This window comes from Myiozetetes cayanensis, unplaced genomic scaffold, assembly GCF_022539395.1.
Source record: "Myiozetetes cayanensis isolate MyiCay16 unplaced genomic scaffold, myiCay2020 scf22, whole genome shotgun sequence".
In the NCBI taxonomy this organism is placed as follows: Eukaryota; Metazoa; Chordata; class Aves; order Passeriformes; family Tyrannidae; genus Myiozetetes; species Myiozetetes cayanensis.
Genome location: NW_026087434.1, coordinates 7,261,195 through 7,283,062, shown reverse-complemented (window position 1 = coordinate 7,283,062; position 21,868 = coordinate 7,261,195). Strand labels below are relative to the sequence as shown.

Here is a 21,868-nt window from a genome sequence, read left to right as displayed (position 1 = left end):
CATTTCACGAGTGTCTTTCAGTTGGGTCCTGTCACGAGAAGGGAGAGAAAATTCTCAGAATTAAAAAAGTCCCTATGGGACAGACCACGACCTCCTCTGGGGGGCAGAGAGATGCTCACGGTGGGGGTGCCTCGTGTTCCCCTCTCACCCCAAGAATCAGAGGCGAGTGTGGGTCTGTCCTCCCAAACATCACCTCCTACAAAATCAGGGAGGGCAAAGAGGAGAGCCGAGGCAGAACTCGGAGGCAGCCAGAGGCTGGGCTAACTTTAACTCAGCACTTCGGATTCTGAATTTCCTCTGAGCTGTTTACGAAGGGCTGGAAAAAAACTTCCAGCCCTACCTCCCCCCGCCAGCACCGTCCTGATGTTGCCCAGAACATCTCTCTCATCCCTCCCTTTCGTGGAGAAAAAAAAAAAAAAAAAAAAAAAGAGAGAAGGAGGGAGGAGTGGGAGAGAGGAGGAGAGAGGGAGAAAGTGAGCTCACGTTCACACATTGGTGAAGAGGCTGGTCTTGCAATGCCTTTGAATATTTTACTTTTAGGCAGTTCCTCATCAGTCAGCCACACACATCCGAGGCGAGCTGAAGCTAACTACAGCCATGGACAGCACTGGGAGATCTGAGATCTGACTGCACGCAGCAACCCTCCGGGATATTTTTTAAATTACATATATAAACACGCCGACAGGCAGCCGAGCTCGCACTCACACACACACACACACACACACACACTCTCATACACATCCACACGTCGCAGAGCCGCCGAGCAAACACCTTGTCTCCTCTCGCAGGATATACCCGCTCACACACATCTCTCTTTATCTCCTCCTGGCTTCCCGGAGGATCCTGCCGGCTGTTTTTCATGGAGAAAGTCCAGGGAGAAATGGAGATTGAGAGATGGGAAAGAAGTGAAGAGATCTCAGACGCAGAGAAAAAGGTTATTCAAGAGATATGGAGCAGAGTATATGCAAACTGCGAGGACGTTGGGGTCTCCATACTCATCAGGTATTTGAAAAACAAACCAAAAAAAAGGGAAGCAGCAAATCCAACTAAATCTCTTTATAGCTGAGGAAGAGGCAGAACAATATATAGAACTGAGCAGAGATGAATGACAGTGAGTGGGGAGCTGGCTGGGTGTATTCACTGCCTGGGAGAGCAGGGAGGGTTTCACAGCGCTCCTCGGATTCCCACACCTTTGAGCTGGGTGGCGGCGGCTCAGGGAGAGGGGGCAGCCTCGCCGGGGACTTTGGGGGAAGCTGCTTCCATGCAAAGGTCACCTTACCTTGTGGACAGGACTGGAGGGGCGGTGGAGGCGGGGGGAGCTCAGCGCCGGCTTTGGGTGGGTTGGGGGTCTGGGTTTTGACACCCCCCCAGTGAGCTGCGTGCGGATGGCACGGGTGCGTAGCAGGCTGGCGGGTGAAATAATGCAAGTTGGGAGCCAAGATAAAACCCAAGCAGGTGTGTCTCCGAGGGCACCATCTGTCCCTCCGGCGGCAGCGTCGGCGGGAAGGAGGGCACTGAAGTTGGCGGTGGAAGGGGGACGTGGGGGGCACGGGCAGGAGATGGGGGCAGTGGGAGGACAGGGATCCTCCAGTCCCGGGATCGGGGTGCAGAGCATCGCCCGATGGCGTGGGGCTGTGCAGCACAGACGGGCAGCTCGAGGTCTCAGGTCTGTACCTGAAACCAGAACAGGGGAGATGCTCTTGAGGTGGGGAGCAGAGGCAGGTGGGAGTTCTTGTGTTGCCTGTGGGTGCAACCATGTCCTGGTACCCCAGGAAAGCATCAGGCAGGAATCCCACAGGGTCACATGGACGCTGGGACTTTGGGGTGTCAGTGGGGTGCAGCACTAGCAGGCTGTTTCCCTTATTCAAGAGGGGAAAAGAGGATGGGCAGAGTGAGGAGAGGGGCAGACAAGATGCCCACACTGACCTCTTGTTAAACAGCAAAGATGCTGTCCAGAGAGTCAAAGCTCCCACCACTCATCCCAGGGATCAGAAATGCTGGGATGTCCCTGGTCAGGCTCCCACCTGGACCCAACACCAGGCATCCCAGACTGGAGATGGGAGACTGGGTTGTGTCCTTCCCATTTTGCTCCTGCAGTAGGGGACTCTGGGTGCTTGGAGAACTCTTTGGATGGATGTGCCGTTTGCTAATAATAATCCCAAAGTTTTCCAATAGACTGTGAGCTGATACCCCGAGCCCATGGGATCTGTGGGGAGCAGAACCTCTCTGGTCGTGCTGGTAAGCAGAGATGATTTCCCTTCAGTCTCGCTGCCAGCACTGTAGTGGGATTTTCCTACCAAGACCCCTTTGCAGATTCCAGAATGACACTGGGCACGAGGGGCACCGAGGTGTGGCAGCAGGGACCATGTGGCCAAGCTCTGGTCCTGACTCAAACTTTCCCAGTAGAAGTTTTTTGTCCAGTTCGTTGTTCTTTGATTCCAGGCATAGCTGTGGCACTGAGGTGAAGGTTTTCCCCTGCTGTGACAACAGGGCAGGACAGAGCTGCCTCCTAGGGCAAACCCCGGCTCCTTGGGAGCCTTTGCATCCTTAGTCATGGCACGTGCCCTGGCACATCCCAGCTAAACCTGCCACCTGCTCCCTCAGCCAGAGCTTCCCTTGGATGCTGTAGGTGAGGTCTGGACTTTCAGTGCGTGTCCCCAGGGACAGTGATGTAATTTGGAAGTGGTGCCATCTCTTCCAGCAGCACTGGATGGAGCAGCACACCTGCCTGCACCCCTGTGCCACTGCCACAGGGGCTGAGCTGTCCCCCCGGTCACACACCCTGTCCCCAGTGAGGGTTTTGTGCTGCTGCCCTGAGCTCCACTCCCCCGTGAGCTCCCACAAGCTCCACCTGAGCTCCCTGGGGAAGCACGTGCCAGGCAAAAGCAGGGCAGCCCTGGCCAGGGCTGGAGCACCGGCGGCTGCCGCTCTCCCGGCTGCCTTTCCCAGATGGCATCAGCTGCCGGGAGAAGTGGGTCATGCGTGGAGGCCGCCGGGAGCACGGGCGGCGCGGGCAGCCACTTCCCAAGACATGATTCAGCAGCTCCAGAGGTCGGGGCTGGGGAGGGGGCAGTGGGCAGACACTGGTGGGGGTTGGTGGGAGGTGAGCCGGCCGGCACACTTTGGGTGGGCACCCACACGACGTGCCGGGGGCTGCCCAGTCAGCCTCCCTGCTTCACCAGTGCTGGGCTGGCCTTCCTCCCCACCTTGCTGGGGAAACTGAGGCAGGAAGGGATGTGTGGCCAGGGAGAGGGGAGGGGGATGCACGGCGGTGGTGCTGCCCCATTTGGTGCAACCCCCAGAGCAGTGAAAGCAGGCCAATCTATCAGCACTCCTGTCGTTGGTGTTGTGACCGAGGAATTGACTGGACCTGGTGGCAGAGGGTCTCTCCATGCTTTCCTGCTCCAGCCCCTCTCCATCCCTTCAGAGCTGCTTAGGGCAGGGAATTACTTTTCCCCATGTGGGGAGGGCTGGGAGTTTGCATCACTTCTGGACACAGAAAGTTGAAATTAATCTGGGGTCTGATCCTGTGCCCCAAGGGTGGAGGCAGGGAGGCAGCAATGCCCCTGCAAAAGGCAGGACTGCAGTGCTGCCATCCTGCAGGAACCCAACCCATCTCCCTCTGCCCCTGACCAGCATCCCACCCCTCCACCCCCAGCCCTTCCATGCCTTGCCAATGGGGAAACTGAGGCTCAGAGCTGGGCATCGTGTTCCCATCCCTCATGGCTGCTGTTAGTGCTTGAAGCCACAGCAAACCCCTGGGGTCCTGCCCCCAGCATGGTGGGTCCCTGATCTCACAGGGCTCTGGGGTCCTGGGGGACACAAACACAAATAATGGGGAATACGGCTGAGCAGCCACCGGATCCTGGGAATCTGTGCTCTGTGGTTAAAACTATGTCACTAATTGACAATTTCCTCGGTGGGGAGCCTCGAGCCGGAGGAAGCACAGTCTCCTTGCCTCACTCATCTTCCTCCCTGGGAGCTCAGGGGCCTCTGCAGCTCCTTCTCACAGCTGCCTTAACCCTTGCTGGAGCTGGCGCTGGCTCTGGAGCTGCAGCTGGAGCCTGGAGCTGCTCATCTGGGGCCGTGTGTACTGGCTGGGTCACTCCCAAGTGGCCATGCTGGCTGGCACAGATGGCAGCCCCTGGCTGCAGCTCACCCATAGCCTCCCCATGCCCCCAGGCTCGTTGCTGTGCCTCAGTTTCCCCATCTGTAATTTAGGAATCAGCCCTTCTTGAACCCCCCTCACTCCAGAGCTCACAGTGGGGAGCCCAGGTGTGCCAGGGGAGCAGGGCAGCCCTCAGCCCCTCTGGCACCTGCATCAGCCCTCACTGTGCAGTGCAGGAGCCCCCCAGCACGTGGCCATCACCCCTCAAGGTCTCCCTTTTCCCTCCCAGGGGTTTGTTGCCAGTACCCCACGCTCTGAGACTGGGCTGGGGGATGCACACCCAGGTGGCTCAGCCCTCCATGGCACACAGGGGCTGGAAGCACCCATGGGTGAGCATCAGTGGGGGATTGGGACCCTCGGTCCTTTGCAGACCCCAACTAAGCCCAGGACTCTGGGGCTAAAACCGCAGCCCGTCCCGACCGGCACACACACTCGCTCCCACACCCACACACACGCACCACGGCCACAGATGTGGGACCACAAAACTTTACGGGTCCCATCAGGGGATAAAACCCAGGAATGGTTTCTATTAGATCCCAGGAAAATCTGTAGCAAATGTCAATGCTTCGCCAAGAGCAGGCGACGCAACCTGCCACGGCCACCACAGGCTGTGCCCCCTCCACGGGGCTTCTCCTTCACTGTTCCCTGCATTTCCACTCCAGACCCATCAGCTTTCTGAATTTCCAGCGTTGTTACCTTCTCCATCACTTCTGATGTGCTCTTTCACTCTCAGCAGGTATAGAAGGGAAAAGCAAAAGGTTTGTCAGTGCGGGGTCAAACCCCTTGATTTCGACAGTCTGAGTTGAAACACAGTCTGAGCAAACACACCTGAATTCAGACAGTTTGCAAAGAGCTTTGAAATATGAAAGCACTCCTTGGATGCCAGACATTATTGGAAGTTTTAGGTTAAAACAGGAAAAAGTCTGAGTAATGGGTCTGGCAATGCAGAAAACTTTTTTTTTTCTTTTTTTAGCTGAATCTAAAAAATATGGGTTGAATCCACACAAAAATGGCATTTAGAGAAATGATTTTGCAACTACCCCCAAAGCCAACATGTGTTTCGTGGAGGCGTCTGTAGGGCTCCATTCCTGGCTGTTGAAGGGCACATTTCAGAGCAGAGCAGCTCAGAGAGACGCAATATCTGGCTTTGAAAAGGGCCCAGTGAAAGGACCAGCAGTGATGTCCCCGTCCCATGGCTTGTCCCATGCTCACAAATCATTGTGGTCAAGGTGGGGAGATGTTTTTCCAGGGACAGGGAGGGCCAGAGAGCAGCAGGACAATTGTCTGCTGACAAGGACGTGCACGAGGAATGTTTCCCAACCCAACAGCCTTGCCATGAACGGTGAAGGGGTGAGTGTGGGTTTAATAAGCTCAGTCTCAAAACAGCCCCTTTTCCTGTGACTGTGTCGTCTCTTTGATCGCAGCACCCGGGACCAGCCCTTTCACCTTCCTCATGGCCGAGGTGGCTGTGTGGGGATCCCTGTGGCACATCCTGCCCCAGTCACAGCCTCAGGGCTGTCAGCAGCTCTCAGGGTGACCCAAGAAGAGCCTTTCCCATGCCCCCTGTCCCAGGGCTGCCCTTGCATTGCCTGTGAACCACACGGGGGTAGAAAGATCCCACCTGACCCGCCGAGAGCTGCAAGGACGTCCCTGTCCAAGGGAAGCAAAGGCACGGGGGATGAGCGGTTTCCCCGGACGGTTTCCCTGTCTGTGGCTAAGGACACGCTGGATGCTTTGGTACCAGCCCTGACAATCAATCCCTCCTCCAGAGCAGGCGGCGAGGGCCAAGTCTCGGCTCTGCCAACCGGCTCCCTTAATGAGGCTGCAGCAGCGGAGCGGGGCTGCACCCGGACGCGGCTGGGCGAGCGCCCGCCTGCGGAGTTTCAGGGCTCATTAAAGGCAGGGAAATGTCAGGACAGCCCTCGGCAGGCTGGCAGGCGCTGAGCGCGGCTGGGGAACGCAGAGTGCCGGCTGGCTGGCGATCCCGCTGGAGCGCTGAGAGCCGGGGCCGCTGGAAAACCCCGTGGGAGCATCGGATGGTAGAGGTGTGGTGGTGAACACCAGCGAAACACAGGGTCCCGATTTTGCTGGACGGATGGCGGGTCCCAGCACACAAACCACATCCCTGTGAGTTTTTGTCACTCCCCTCTCTACCTGGCCAGGGGGTTTCTTGCAGGTCCAAACCCCCCTGCAGTCCCTGGGGGTCAGGGACACGCAGCCAGGGTCCAGAAAGCTCCATCCTCACTGTGTGTCTGCCTGGGAGGCAAGAGTCTTGTTTTCACATCATTTCCTGACACCCATAGACCCTGCTGGGCCTCGTAGGGCTGCAGGAAGGATGCTGGGTGCAGGGGGAGATGCTGGTGGTGGGGTGGAGGAGCCTGATGTGTTCCATCCCAGCATGGTGCTTGCATCCAGTGGGCAGGGACAATGGTTTGGACAATGGTTTGGACAATGGTTTGCAAGCCAGTGGAGAGGGACAGGGACACAAACATGGAGGGACTGCGGAGGATGCTGTGCATGAAGGCACTGAGCAGTAGGGATTGCAAGGGAAGTAGGAAAGCAGAGGTGTGTGGGAAAGGCACTTTGTCGCTGTTAATTCACTTATGAAAGATGTCTTTACCCCTGCCCTAAAGGTTCATCCATGCAGCCAAGAGGCTTTGGGCTGAATCCACATACGTGGTAGGTGAAGACAACAGCCATGAGGACTTGGAGGTGTGAGTGGTGAACACACAAGTGAGCAGGACATGCCCCTGAGGGCTGCTAGCTCATGTCCAAATGTATTTGGTGGTATCTTTGCTGCTGGGTCCACTCCCAATCTCCCTGGGGTGTCCTGGTCCATCTGCCCTTGGGAAGGGGAGGCATTACAGCCTCTGAGCACAGCTCAGTGTTGTGCTGGATTCTGCTCCCAAGGCTTTGCAGCGGGATGTGGCCTTCACCTGGAGGAAGGGCAGCTACAGCTCTTCTCCCTCAGCTGCAGAAAAAGTTGAATTTAGCATCAGTGCATAGATGGGGGGCTTGTCCCTTTTGTCTCCAGCCCTCCTGTGCCAGAGCTGCAGACATTGCCCACCACCACCTCCACCTGTCCAAGAGCTTTCAGAGAGAGGACATGGGAGCAAGCAGGCACCATCCTCTTCTCACTCCTGTTTGCTTCCCCTTTCTCTGTCTTGCTGGGCTGTGGCACTGACACGTCTGAGACCTTTCTCACCCTGTGCTGGGAGCTGTAAACACTGGGAGCACCCTTGCCCCAGCCTGAAGATGGATGACAGACTACAGGTGGCCGGGAGGAGCAGGGGGAACGTGCAGGCGAAGCGGTGAGACAGCCCTCGGCATAATAAATAGCAGCATCACACACCACCTGCCTACCCATTATCAGCTGCTTTGTAGGCACCCGAGCAGAGGGAGAGGTTTGAAAAGGGACGGGGAGAGGCTCCAGGCTGCCTTAGAGCTTCTCCCACGTAGAGGGACGAGGCGAGAGAAAACATGAAAGCATCGGTAGGTTGAGTCACCAACCCTGGAGGGATTTAAAAGATATGTGGTTGTGGCACTTGGGGACGTGTTTTGGTGGTGGGCTTGGCAGGGCTGGGTTGAGAGCTGGGCTCGGTGATCTTAAAGGTCCCTTCCAACCTAAAGGATTCCATGAAAATCTATTAAAAAACAGTCTCCAAGTGCTGGCTGGGGGTTCAGCTGAAGCCTCCCAGCAGCTCTGGGGGCTCAGTAGCATTTTCCCCCTCAGTTTACACACAGGGTAAGTGAAGCATTAAGGGTTTAGGTGCTTGAGGGCACTGAGTGAGTAGCACCCCTTTGTCCTCTGTCCAGCTGGGGAGGGAAGGAGGTGGCTGGGCTTGGAGATTTCCTCCATGCAGGGTTTGCTCTGCACGGTCTAGGGAGAGGGAGGAAGATGAGGGAGATGGGAGGAGAAGTGGCATCTCCTCCCTAACAGAAAACAGGTTTCCAGTAACTGCAGTGGGTTTCCACCTTAATTATTTCCTTTGGCTCTGCTACTGGGAATGGTTGTGTCCTTAAAGTTGTTAAAAGGGCAAAAGAGAGAGGAAAAGCAATCCTGACATCCTGTCCGCTGGGTCCAGATGTAGCTGGCAGAGTCCAAATTAGCGGGTGCAGAATGGAATCGCTTAAAAAGAAATTTAATGAGATCGGTATGCAGGCATCTGGTTTCTATCAATCATCATTTTGTGCGATATGCAATGGTAAATATCATCTTTTTAATGACTCTGATGAAGAAAAAGAGCCCAAACCACACACACATGCATAATGATCCAACAAAATTGCAGAGCCTGTGATGTTTGAACTCTCAAAATGTTCTGTAGATGGAAAAACCCCAACTGACACCTCTTCTAACTCTCTATTGTTTGAGTTATTTTATTTCTTCCTTTCCCCCCCCTCCTTTCCTCTGGTTATATTTAACCTTTGTGTTAAATTAATCTTCTCTGTTTATTAACAACTACCACTCAGCGAGCCTCCCTCCCTCTTCTTCGTGCTTCCACAGCTCAAACATAACCTTGAGGCCAGAGGTTCTTGCCTCAGGTGCCTTCTGCTCTCCAAGGAGAGGTGGCTGCAGGTCTGGCCAGCCATGGATTTGCTTTTCAACTTGAAGCAAAGGTGGTTTGGGCTCCTCTGTTTCAGTTCTCCATCAAAGACAGCCAGCAGACACAGGATGGAGCACATGAGCTGAGGGTTTGCTGGCTTTACATCCTCCAGCACCAGTGCCATCCTGATGGCAGGTCCCCTGGGAAAGCTGGTGGGCTCAGCTCCCCTGGAGGCATCACCTTGAGGGGTTGTGAAGTGGGGAAAGGTTGGAAACCAAATATTTGGATCCTTCACTGGCTTGGTCTCACCCAGGTTGGGGACTTCTGGGGGTTTAATCAATCTTGGCTCCTGGCATATCTGGCCAAAAGCAGGGAGAGGTAGAGGTGATGATCCCAGTGGCTCCTTTTGGTCCTTCTCTTGGCAGGGGCATGCTGAGATTCCTGGTGATGGAGGGGTCAGTCCCCCCTTGCTGTCCCCCTTCTGCTGAAAGAGCCAGGCTGAGCATCTCTGTGGTGACAGGAGCTGGAGACAGCCAGGCCTGGGAATGATTTCTCCTGACAGGGACCAGATGTGTCAGCAGGAGCTGTGCTGGGGGGGGGGAGGAGGCTGCACAATAACAAGGGGAGTTTTGTCATGGGTCCCCTCTGGGTTTTAAAAGCAACACCTTGTCTCCCCCGTCCTTCCACCTTCCTTCCTCCCCCCCCCCCCACTTTCCACCACACACTCTTCACACCTCCAATACCTATTTTGGGCCATCTGATGAATCCCAGATGCCTTGGGAAGCAACAGAAGCGGTGGTGCACTCCAGGCACTGCTTCACTCTGCTTCCTTGGCAATGCCCCCAAGCTTTCACAAGCCAAGGGAGCGGGGGAAGGAAGGGAGGGGGGAGAAAGGAGGATAGCAGAGTGGTAAGGAGCCTGGTACTCAATATTGCGATTATTCATGGAGTGGTGAGTGGGGAAGAGGATCCCACCTGGTTCTGGAGGGAAGTAGTGATGGTTGGAAAAAGTGGTGGGATGGGTTCAGGTTCACATGGTTTGGGATGGTGCTTAGGCAGGGGGCTAGAGAGGGAGTCTGTCTGGACCCAGGGATGATGGGGGACAGCCTGGGAGCCCTCTGCCACTTCCTGAGCATTCTTCTCTGGTCCAGGAGGCAGGGAGAGCCCAGTAGGAGGGAGAGAGCTGGGTGAATGCAGGGAGCAAAGACTGACGTGGTTTTCTTTTGCATAAATTGGGTGGAAGGGGGTGGTTAATGTGACTCAAGTGTCAGCCCCAGCTGTCAAGAGCGACCAGCTGCACTGCTGGCATGGGTGGTGGTGGCATCCCTGCACCCTGTCACCTTGTCCCTTTCAGCCCCCTCCAGCCTCCGCCTCCCAGGGGAGCTCAGCACATCAACTGCAACCACGCCTGAACTTCTTTCAGCTCCGTTTGGGTGGGGTTGATTTAATCCTGCAGAAAAGAGGGTCCCCAGGCCCCTTCAGAGGGGCTGGTTTGGGGTGTTCTTGTTCTGGGGGAAGTGTTTACTGGCACAGATGACACAGATGAGCCCAGGGCTGAGGTGCTGGTGGAGACTGACCTGTGAAAGCTGGGGGTAACCTGGGTAAGGGGAGACTGTTCGGGGTGGCAATACAGGAATAAAGCCCATGGGGCCAAGAAGCTGCTGTGAGACCGAGGAAGAGGGGCAGGGAGGGGCTGGCTGAGATAAAGAGAGGTTTTTCATGCTCATCTCCAGCTCTCTGAGGCGTGTTTTGATATATGTGGGCATGAATACAGCATCTGGCACCTGGGTGGAATCTCTGGGCGTCAAGAACTCCGTCTTGCCTCTGTAGATGAATATCCAGCTGTGATGCCCTTGTAGCAGATGGGGAAGGTTTGGGAGAAAGGCATCAACCTGCTGGTTTTCAGGCAGCTGAATGCTGGGGGATTCAGTAGGAAAACCAGCCCTGGCAGTGTCAGATGCAGGGGGGGGAGCTCCACCGCTCCGTGCTTTGCTTTAACCCCTCAGCCTGCTCTCACCCTCCTGACGGCATTTCGTGCCGATTCTTTCTCGAAGGTTTTTTGTGAACTTCCCCTCGGCCAAGCAGTACTTCAGCCAGTTCAAGCACATGGAGGACCCTCTGGAGATGGAGAGGAGCTTGCAGCTCCGTAAGCACGCCCGGCGGGTCATGGGTGCCATCAACACTGTGGTGGAGAACCTCAATGACTCCGAAAAGGTCTCCTCCGTCCTGGCCCTGGTGGGCAAAGCCCATGCCCTCAAGCACAAAGTGGAGCCTGTCTACTTTAAGGTAAAGGACTGGACCAAAGTAATCTTTGGGGTGCTTTAGAAATTAGGAAGAGGGCAGGAGAGAGGGAGCTGTGGGGAACTGATGCTGCCTGTCCTTGCCCAGAGGAGCTTGGTTGGGTGTAGGGGTTGCTCCTCACGTTGCTGGAGTGTCCCACTGTGACACTGTCCCACACATACCACCCTTCCCACACACAGTCACTGGAGTATCCAGTACATTCCCCTGCCCAGGGAATCCAGCCTACCTGTGTCCTGCTCACAGCCCCACCGGCATGTTCGTGGCTGTACATCCCTTCTTTTAGAAATCAAGCATTATAGTTGGGACTCAATAATTTGAGGTGCCCAAATTGAGGCACCCCATGATGCCTTGGTCTCTGGTTACCTGCCCTGTCTGTTCCCAGGAGTGTCAACAGACCTTCAGGACCCCTGTCAGTCCCGCAGAAGGTCTCATTCCCAGAAATCAGCAGCAGGATTCGACGGTTTTTGTGGGGAAAAAAGCAAAATATGCTGTTAGCTTCTCCCTGCAGAGTTATTAACCCCTTGCTGTCCTCCTCCTTCCAGAAACTCACTGGTGTCCTGGTGGAGGTGATTGCTGAGGAATACCCCAACGACTTCACCCCGGAGGCTCACGGTGCCTGGACCAAGATGAAGACCCTCATCTACACCCACGTGACGGCGGCGTACAAGGAGGTGGGCTGGGCTCAGTACCCCACTGCCACCCTGTGAGCGGCCAGCGGGGCCAGGCGAGGGGCAGGGAGGGCTTCACTCACCCCAGGACTTCACTCTGGTCTCTTCTCAAGATCTTTGCTCAGTCTGGGGAGCCCGGTAGGGCCAGCTCTGTCAGCTGCCAAGTCACAATTTGATCTCCACGGGGTTTAAAAACAAACTACATAAGCTGAAAAAACCTGTAGAGCCACGAAGGGTGTGGGTGGGTCGGGGTGAAGCAGTTGCAGGGCACGCTGGAAGGGGATGCAGAGGGTGAGGGGAGAGCGCTGGTTGTTGGCTCCATCTTACTGTCCTGGCCTGTCCACCACCCCCTCCCAAATCCTGCACCTCCCTTGCGCCATCTCAAGGTCCCTTGCACAAGCACTGCAGCCCCGTTCGGTGAAGAGCAACACAACCCTCATTTTCCACGCAAAGCCCCTGGGTTAGGCCCGGCTTTGGGGGGGCACAGTGCTTATGGAGACGTCCAGCTGCCCAGCTGGCATTGAAAATGCTTTGCTTTGCACTTTGTGTGTCACCAGGCAGGGTGGCAGAGCTGACAGCTGTGCCCACACCGCTCTCGGTGCCCGTCACCCTGCGCCCTGGGCTGGCAGCAGCCTCTCCTGTCACCCACAGTCCCTGTCCTTGGCTGGCTGCTGCAAACCCCCTGGGGCTGGAGGGAGTGAGGGGGTGGGAGAGATGTGCTCCTGCAGCGTGAGAGAGTGGGGAAGGAGGGGGCTGCCTTTGGGCTGCCTCCCCTCGTGGCTCGGAGCATGGTGTGTAGGTGGGATCCCTGTGTCATATGTAGGGAGCTGGTGAGTCCACCCACTGCCCCTCAGCTCCCCGAGGATGAGCTTGGGTGGCACATGTTGTGCCATTGCCCTGGGGGGTGTGTGCAGGTCTGTCTATCCAGCTCTGCCCTGCACGGTGAGAAAGGGGGGCTTCAGGCTGGGATCAGGAGGGGAAAGATGGCATGGACACAGCAGGAGGGATTTCAGAGTGTGAAGAAAGGTCCTTTCTCTGTCAAAATTCATAAATAACCTGTTGTATATTTACATATTCCTGCCCTCTTGGTGAAACTGGGTTCCTTCAAATAAAGTGCCTGGTAGAACTCAGCCCATGCAGGAGCTGTGTCCCCCACCCAGGGACGGCAGTGCTCCTGTCTGTGCCTGACAAAGGCTTCCCCCCGCCCCCCAAAAAGTGGCTGCAGGGCTCGCAGCACTCATCCCACCTCCAACACCAACTCCTGCTGAGCCTCTGGGTCAGTCTGCTTGGTTTGTGCCTCAGTTTCCCCTGCAGTTACAGAAAAAGGGAGGAGGAGCAACCCCGTTGCCTCCTGCCCACGAGTGGTTGGATTTGTAGGATTTCTGGGAACTGATTGGCAAAGGGTTGAGGATGTGTCAGATGTGCTGGGAGGCTTTGGAATCCTTGTCATCCAGTATTTCCCTAAAGGTCTCTTATTTTTAGAGCTCTAGCACTAAGGGCAATGTTATCTGTTGAAGTGGAAGGGGGTTCCCTTCCAAGATTTCCTCTGGCCTCACTCCACTACTTGTCCTGGAGAGCTGGCAGCTTCTTGAGAGAGACCAGCTCCTCTCCTGGATGCCAGCTGGATAGGCAGAGAGTCCATGGCTCCTTCTGGGATCCCCACGGGCACCCTGGGGACATCCCCCTGCCATGGGGACACGGACCCCAGCCCTGCCCTTTCCATTGTGCCAGGATGTCAGCACTGCCCGTGGCTGGGGTGTGACCTCAGGACTGCTGCTCAGAGCAGCAGGGCAGGTGTGTCTGGGTTAATGTGCCCCTCCTTGGAGTGCTCTGTTGGATGCAGACAGGAGTTTGTGCCATCACCCAGTGCCCTGGCTCTGGGCAAAGTGGATTTGGAGAAGGCTCTAAACCTCTTGGCTGCATTCCCCAGTGCTCCCTTGCCTTCCTGCAGAGCCACAGGACCAGAGCTAGTCCCAGAATAGCTCCAGAGCTTCAGTAATGTCACTACAACCAATCTGGCCTTGCAGTTCTTTCCTTCCTATGTCCCACAGTACAACTGATGGAGTGATGTCACGTCCTGGGTGTCCATAGAGGTCTGGGTGGAAATAACAGCTCAGGGCACAGCTGTCCTTGGCATGGCAGGGTGTGAGGTCAAGGGGTTTGTAAAAGGAAGGCACAGGGTGACAGGTGATGCTGCCTTTGCTCATGGGTTGGGCTGTCATTTAGAGCCAACATCCCCAAAATTCAGCCCACCAGCCCACACTGGTGAAGGTGCCAGCAGCTGCTGCCTCTGGCTCCCATCAGGGTGTCAAAGCAGCTGCTCATCCCTCATGTCAGTGAAGGCATCCTTCAAGCAGCTGCTGCTGCCCAGGTCAGGGATGGATGGGAAAAACCCGTTCAGCACTGACTTTGCTCCAGAGCAGGACTGGAGAGCGATCGCTTGGACAAGACTGTTGGGTTATATTTTTGTGTGTGCACATCACAGGACTCTCACGAGCACAGCTTCCTCAGTTTCTGCCAAAACCTTTAGGCCAGCAGCACATATTTTTGATGAGTTCATGTACTCTCTGTGCTCTGGGGATGCTGGGCCAGGGGTGTTTCCGTACAGGGATGTTTCATCTTCAGACAAAATTTGCACATTAACCTTCGAGGTTAATATTGTCCAGGTGGGAATTTTATTTTTGCAGTGCAAGCCCTTCCCCTCCCTTCCCACGACCAAAACTGGGCTCCCAGTCCACAGGGAAGCCACTTTGGGGGGCTGGAAAGTCCTCGTGTTTGTACCTGACCCACCCGAGTGCCTTGGTTTTTGGGGAGCAGCAGAGAGGTCCTCCCACTTGGTTTCTCCTTTCTTTTTTTACATCCCTAGAAAAAAACTGACCCAGGGCCTCGTGCGCCCACACATGTGTGTGCTGGGCTTGGGGTTTTTTCCAGGAACGTTTTCCTAAAGCAAATCCAGATGTGTGCAGCTGCTGTCCCTCGAGGAGCACCCCCCCATCAGCCAAATTGCAGGCCAGTCCAATAGATGCAAACAAAAACATGTTTATTTTTACCAGTTTCGTAGGAAGTAACATGAAGCAGGAGGGCAGCCAGGGCAAAGCTCCGGGGGGGAGGAGATAAAGCGAACGCCCCCTCTTTGCCGCCTGCAGCAGAGGAGGTATTGCTTAAACCGGGGAAAATTCTCATCTGGGGAGAGATGAAAAGGAACAGAAAAAGGAAAAAAAAAAAAAAAGCAATTCCAGAGTGACAGGGCTGATAAATGCCGAGTGGAAGAGCAGAACAGGAGGCCGGGTCCTGGCTCTGTGCGTGGCTCTCCAGCGCACACACACACTCACAGTCATTCCCTGTTACTGCCAGCCCCATCCACCCCCCATCCCTGAACCCTCCACAGCTGACTGGGGACCCCCTTATCTCCTATTTGCTTCAGATCTTGCTCTCTGGGCTTTGATGTTTCACCTTCTGGTACTCCTAGGCTGAGCTTAGGGCACTGTGGGTTCAGTTTTGCTCTCCTTGGTGGTGGCAGGTAGGGACCAATTTGCAAAGTCCTTCCCCCAGAATTCACAAGTAAGAAGCTGGGGCTCAGGGCATGATGCCAGCACATGCTGCTCTCTCTTCTGCCCTAGGGAGGATCCCTCTGTCCCCCAGCCCAATCCAGCCCCTGGCTCAGCCAGCACATTGGGATTATCATCAGGGCTGGGCTTGGACCTGTGATTTGGGTGGGAAAGCCTTTTGCCCCCTGCCAGAGGCAGATGGATGCTGAGTGAGGGGGGAATTTGGTGTACCTGGGGCAGATTCTCTCCCCCAAACACCTAGTCCTGGCTCTCTTTGGGGACACCCACTCGTATCAACCAACCCTTGTCGCCCCACCCCAAGTTCAATGTTCGGTCAGAGGGAGCTGAGCGCTGGAGGGAATGGGAAGTGTTGTGTTGCAATGGGGCATAGATCCTGTCCAGCCTATCCAGTCCATCCCTATGGCCAATATTCATGGTAGGTTTAGCTCCACAGGCACCTGAACAGCTGGAGAGATGCCCCAGCACCACCACAACCCTTAGGGACCTTGTGCCACCACCCTTGTCTTCTCTTGTGGTGAGACAAATCTCCGAGGCAGCCGAGCCATGGGCTCTCCCACAGGAGTCCTCTTGCATCCCTGCCACTTTGCTCCACTTTGTCCCAGAAAAGGGGATCCCAGCGTCTCCCCACTCTCTGGGGGGTGCCCAGTGACTTCAGTGGGGACCAGATTTTGTCAGGCTGGACTCTGGTGCCAGAGCTCAGCCTTCCCTGCCCCTTGCCGTAGGGAAGCTGCCCTGGTGCGGGAATGTCGGTGCGAGGGCTGCCTGGGGCCAGCACCAGTGATACCAGACAGATGGATGGAAGGGAAATCCGTGTGCTAACCTTGGACCAACTTAGGGAAAGGGAGGGATAAAAACTACCCGCCTGGGTCTGACCTCTTCGACAGGCTGCGGGCGCTAATTATTTTCCATAGCTGACGTTGTCTCTAATTGTTAGTATGTCTTAACCAGTCCCGGCGTGACCCACAGACATGAGCTGGCGTGGTCTGATGTAACTCCGTGTCTTTCCTGTTCCTGCTGCAGATACTGTTCATGTTCGTGTTTCTCGGCGCTTCTGTGCTGGTTTTATACTTGGCCGTTCCGTGTACGATGGGTGTAACTTGTTTTTCTTTTTGTAGGTTTTTAGTATGTTTGTAACCGGACAAAATGGTGTTATTAAACTGAAACTTGTATCTTCAGTGGATAAATCAATCAAACCCCCTCCAGCTCTGCTTGGTTTCTTTCTGGCGGGGTGGCTGCAAGGTGAGGGGTTGTCGTGGGGGCTGCCCCGTGGCCAGAGTGGGTCTGGGGGTTCCTGCTAACTCTGAGGGAATGGTGAGGGAGCTTTGTAGCTGGAAAGCAGCAGCAAAGGGAGGAGATGTGCCCTTCCCTGCTCTCTGCAACAAGGGTGGGAGAGGTGGCTGGAGGCATCTTACCAGCACAGGTAGAAGGGGAAGGTCTGCTCCTCCTCTGGGCTCTTGACTTGGCTTCCAGGAACGTTGTGCAAACCTCCAGGGTCTCTCCCTGGATCAGGAGCTGTTCCTGTGCCTCTGCCACCCCAGCCAGGCCAAAATGTGTGCTGATGGCTGCAAGATGCAATGGCCACAACCACTGAGGGCTGCGAGACAGTTCCCAGCCTGTAAAAATAACAAACAGCTCCATGAGCAGCAGGAGCCCCATTTTCCGTGCCTCTATCCCTTGCAGCTCCCCTGGTGCCTCTCGCTGTGGTTGGATCACGTTGCAGTGGGATGGATCCCAGCACGGTTGGGTCACGTCGTGGTTTCCCCCCATGGGTCTTTGCAGCTCCCTTGTTTGCAAAACAGGCCCATGACTTGTATGAGACCTCTGTCAAATTCAGTCAGCACTGGCCAACCTTTCCAAAGTTGTTGGCAGAGGACGGGTGGATGGACAGACAGACAGACTCATGCTATTGTCCCATAAGCCCAATTTCCTTGGCACACAAGGCTTGGAAAAGAAATTTAAGCAATCCTGTTTATCGTGCTCCTCTTTACTCCAAGAACAAAACAGGCTTCCAGGGTTGGGAAAACCCACCCCATCAGGGTGGTAGAAACCACCAGCACCCATCCACAAGCAATTTTAAGAGGAGCAATCCCAGTTTAGGACTGAGGCTGGGGGGGAATCAGTGAGTTCTAAGAGGAAGGAGAGCAGAGATTGGTGTCTTGGAGGCTGTCCAGGGTCTTGGGGAGCCTGAAGGTGACTTGTCTCCTCTTGGGCTGAGGGCAGTGGTGATGCTCTCCAGCCCTGCACATGGTGGAGTAGCTTTTGCATGGGCAGGCACTTGAGCTGGGGTCCCCAGGCTACAGCAACTGGGGTGTCCATGCAAGGGGAACCTATTTCTTTCCCTACAGCTTCACCAACCTTGGCCATAGAGGAGAGAACTGGGGCCAACCCACATGGGGAGACAATTAACTGCCTGGTTCAATCTCTCTTCTCCCACTGTGCCTTTTTTTGTGGGGGGGAAAAACCACTTGGTGTTGTTAATGTGATTAATAAGCCATCCCTGGAGTCTCTGCCACATCCTGTATACACTTCCAGGTGGAAGCAAACAGTCAACAGAGCCTGCACGCTGCTATGCTCCAGATGGGAAACATCGGCTTGGAAAACATGGGCAAAAGGACTGGTTTGCTCTGCAGTGGGGAGGCTGCAGTGGGGATCTCAAGCTCTTAGACCTTTGCATGCTGAGCTGAGAGTAGCCAGGACCAGCAGTGGCCTGGAGGGCACTGACACAGGGCTGGTTTTTCCAACAGCTTGTTGAAAAGGAGCCGGGAGTTTCAGCATTACCTTGCAGGGAAAAAATATGTACACAGCCCTTCACTTCGTACTAATATTTACCCCCAGATCCCATCACGTCAGGGTGGCTGTGACGATCATGCCGTGACCTGGACCCTGTGGCCATGCCAGTGCTCTGCAAGTGCTGGTGGAAAAGGAGTCAGGGTGAGAGGCTGCGGGTCACAGCCCTCTGGAAAATTGACCCAGGCACCAGCATGATGGGCTCACACCCTCTGGCTGCCCTGTGCCTGTGGGGTGCTAAAACAACCTTGTTTCCAAGTGTTCCAGTCTGGGGAAGCTGCTCTCCAGGAGAGATTCCTTGCCCAAAAGATCTGGTGGAGGTCCAGCCCTGAGAAATCACCTTCATGGCCCCAGTGATGCTTTATGGGCTGGGAGATGGGAGGGAGAGAGGAATTCAGTAGTGAAGGCATAGCAAGGGATGTGTTCCCAGCCTGTCTCCTGTGCTCCAGCCCTGGGATAGGCCCTGCACCCCACACCACTGGCCACAGGTTCCAGTGCTCCCCTGCCCAGTGCCTGCCACAAGCTGGAGGAACGATGGCTCTACCAGCCTGGTGCTGATGTGGGATCAGAGGTGGCACATCTGCACCCTGTGTCCATATCCTGCTGGCCCCCGCTGACAGCAGAGGGGAGAGCCAGGAGGTCACTGTGAGGGACAGACAGAAATACAGCTGCAAGGGGGAGATTAAAATAGAGCACATACAATAACTGCACTACAGTTATTAATATATATATTAAAAAACTATTAAACCCCACTCCACAGAAGCTGGCAGTGAGAAGTGCTCCTGTGTGTGCTGGGTGGCACAGGGTGAAAAGCCTCAAGAGGTAGAGCTTGCAGGCTCCCACCAGCTTGAAGGACATGTCCCTTTTCCCTCTCCATTATCTGCACCAGGATAAGAGCCAGGAGCTCCAGGCTTTGCTGTATGAACAACCTCCCCCCGCCATGGCCACCCTCACCAGTGAGGTGGTTTTGGTGGCTCCTGGCTCAGAGGAAAGAAGAGGGGAAGGGAGAAGAAAAAAAAGACAGGAAAATATTCTCCCATCCTGGTGGGGCTGACACTGAGCAGGAGCCAGCCCTTCCTTCCGCGCCCGGCTCCTCTTCAGCTGCGCCGGCTGATATGGTTTATCTGAGCAGCGCCGAATGTAAACGCTGTCAGCGCCGGCCGGGATTAATTCCCGGGAGTTTGGCAGCCGAGAGATGAAACAACAGCGCTGCGGGAGGGGGGAGCAGGAGGGGGAGAAGTGCACATCTCAGACTGAAAAATCCTCCCGGTTAATTTACAGCCAGGTTTCTCTTCTCCCAGGCACTCGAGAGAGAAAGAGCAAAGCCGGGGGCAGAGGGAGGATGGGGGAGAGGAGCAGGAGGAGGACTCCTGGAGCGGAAGGCTGGGATCCGAGGGAGGGGGGGATGACTGGCAAACCACGCTTGCCCAGCGTGCCCCAGGGTGACAGGGACACTGCGGCTGGTGGGACCCATGGCCCGCAGCCCCCAGCCCAGCCCAATCCCGCTCTGGTTTTGCAGGATCCCTCGGGCGCTGGTGGAGGAAGCAGCGCCGAAGGCACCGAGGTGCTCTCGGACACCTGAACCCCGGCAGCCGGCACCGCGCAGGGAGAGGAACCCCCTCTGCTCTCCACTTGCACTGGCCGGGGGGGACACTCCCATCCCCCCACTGCCCTCTCCTTGGGGAGCAAACCGCCGAAAGCACATTCCCATTGAATATTCCCGTATTCGCACTAAACACCACGAGATCACCCAAGGACTTTGCTGCTGGGAGGACTCCCAGCCCAAAAAAAAAAAGGTGGGACATCTACTGCTGTTTATTACAAACCCTTTTCATTAATTGACAAGTATATTTGCTTTAAGGGAAGGCTTTAGAAAACTGTCCCGCAGATGCTGTTGTTTCAAGGCTGATGTTTCAAACAGCTCCTAAAATAAAATAATCATCAGGCTCTGCCACATTGCTTTGGTTTATGTTTATATAGCAGGGGGATTTGGTTTGAGGATACTTTTCTAAGCAACAGTGTGGTTTTCATTTACTTTCTTTAGATATTTCAGTAAATAACCACAAATACTTTCACTTATTTTTATTGATTTCTTGGTAGAGGATTGGCTGGACAAAAAGCCCAGCAGTGCATGGGCAGGTAAATTGGTTTATTTTAAACTTAGGAAAGCCCATCTCTCTGCCAAGAGTTGTACATTACTCGGGGCTCTGCTAACAGCAAATTATGGTTTTACTCAGGATTTAACGATCTGTTTTATATCTACCTACATCTAATGGCCTGTGCCTGCCAGGGCACTGAGTGACATCTGCACTGGCTCTGGAGGTGATGAGAGGGAGCAAAAGGCAGGAAGCAGGTCCTGAAAATGGTACTGTCAGCTTTGGGAACCTGATTTAAAAATAATCCTGGTGATGATGGCTGGGTAGGGGGTCAGTGAGACAGTGGTTGTCCCCCACTCTCTGAAAACCCACCCATATCATGGTTCACTTTGGGACCAGAGGCTGGCAGAGGGTTTGAGGTGATGACAAAGAGGATGGATTGCCTGAAGGGTTGGGGTGTCTGCAGAGGTGTTGTGCCTGCAGGCACTGGGGTGCCTAGGGAGAGATGGGATGCCAGCAGAGATGGGGGTGCTGGTGACATTGCACTGGGGAAGTGCCTGTTTTGGCAGTTCAGCCTTGCCTCCCCTGGGGTGCTGGATTGAGGGGTGCTGAAGGGTCCTTGGTCCCAGCTCTTCCCCAGCCGAGAGAGGCCAGGGCTGATGGAGCTCTGTTTCCCACACCAGCTGCTGGATACAGCTTGGCTCGGCACCGGTGGCAGGCGGGGAACCTCTCTGAAGGTGAATGCTGGTGAACACCACACTGCAGCCTCTTCTCAGCCAGGCATGGATCCTGAGCCCATCACAGGGTCAGGCTCAGCAGAAGGAGCCACTGGGAGTGCTGGATAAATAGCAGTGGGCAAGGAATATTACTTCTCAAAGGTCATTGCTTCCTCTGAACTGCTGTGAGTTTGCCCACTTTGATCTGCCCTCCCCTCCACAGCAGCATCCTCTGTCCCAGCCCCTGTCCCAGCAGCTCCTGCTGATCCCAGCCCCAGTGCTGGGTGGTGAAACAGGTCCCCACCAAGTCAAGCTCTTCCCAGCCTTATCATCTGACTGGGCAGAAAATCCCCAAGGCTGGACCATCAAAGGGAGCAGGCAGCTCTCAGCCTCCTGCCCTTTCCTGCTCCACTAAATCACTCTAGAGTCCTCCCAAATGTTTATTCTTCGAGAAAGCAATAAAAGAAGAGGAAACTTCAGAAGACAAACTCTCACCAGCCTGCCTTTGATTACATTTGATATTGTTTTATTCCTTAATGCTTTCCCACTGCAGGCTGGCCAAGGAGGGAGGGAGGGTGGGAGGAAACAGTGCTTGAAAGGGGTAAAAGTACAAATTTTCCCATTAATATCTGTGTCTGGAGGAGTCTGTGTGCTGAGAGGAGCTCAGTCAGACTCTCAGGATGGCAGTGCCTTTGAGGACAGATATCGGGGTTCCCCAACTCCCCAGGCAGTGGACTTGGGGACGAGCAGAAGCATCCCCATGTCTGCAAAGGTGACCAAGCTCAGGGCAGCTGCAGAGCACGGTACTGGTGGGTGATGGGTGCTGGTCCCCACTTCCCAGCCCCTCGATGGCTGGGGCAGAGGAGCAGCAGGGACAGGCAGGCGAGGATGACATGACAAGCTCCATCTGCCGCACAGCTGGGTGGCACCGTTGCCACCAACGCTGTGGTGCCAGTGGGAAAGGCTCGGAGGGGCTTTTCCATGTGCTCTGCCCTCACAGAAGCAGACCCGAGTTCCCAG

The 21,868-nt window shown here is 55.2% G+C and overlaps 1 protein-coding gene across 5 annotated transcripts; it reads left to right on the top strand.

Annotated features, from left to right (window-relative positions):
- The first annotated feature begins 443 nt into the window (after positions 1-443).
- On the top strand, positions 444-19,990 carry CYGB (cytoglobin). Of its 5 annotated transcripts, none has more exons than XM_050319238.1 (5): positions 444-1,002; positions 10,766-10,997; positions 11,555-11,683; positions 16,365-16,488; positions 19,556-19,990. In XM_050319238.1, exons 1-5 carry the CDS (start codon positions 860-862, stop codon positions 19,876-19,878), a joined length of 951 nt encoding a protein of 316 aa, XP_050175195.1. In that variant the 5' UTR covers positions 444-859; the 3' UTR covers positions 19,879-19,990. The 5 variants fall into 5 exon arrangements, with proteins under 5 accessions (XP_050175195.1, XP_050175197.1, XP_050175198.1 ...); XM_050319237.1 differs by lacking the exon at positions 444-1,002 and adding an exon at positions 6,158-7,479; XM_050319240.1 differs by lacking the exon at positions 16,365-16,488 and having other exon boundaries at positions 449-1,002; positions 19,556-19,753.
- Positions 19,991-21,868: the final 1,878 nt, after the last annotated feature.

Coding starts and splice junctions, on each gene's coding strand:
- CYGB (XM_050319237.1), top strand. CDS start 7,175: ATGGGGGGCTTGTCCCTTTTGTCTCCAGCCCTCCTGTGCCAGAGCTGC. Junction 7,480..10,765: donor GGGAACGTGCAGGCGAAGCG/GTGAGACAGCCC, acceptor TCTTTCTCGAAG/GTTTTTTGTGAACTTCCCCT. Junction 16,489..19,555: donor TCTGGCGGGGTGGCTGCAAG/GTGAGGGGTTGT, acceptor CTGGTTTTGCAG/GATCCCTCGGGCGCTGGTGG.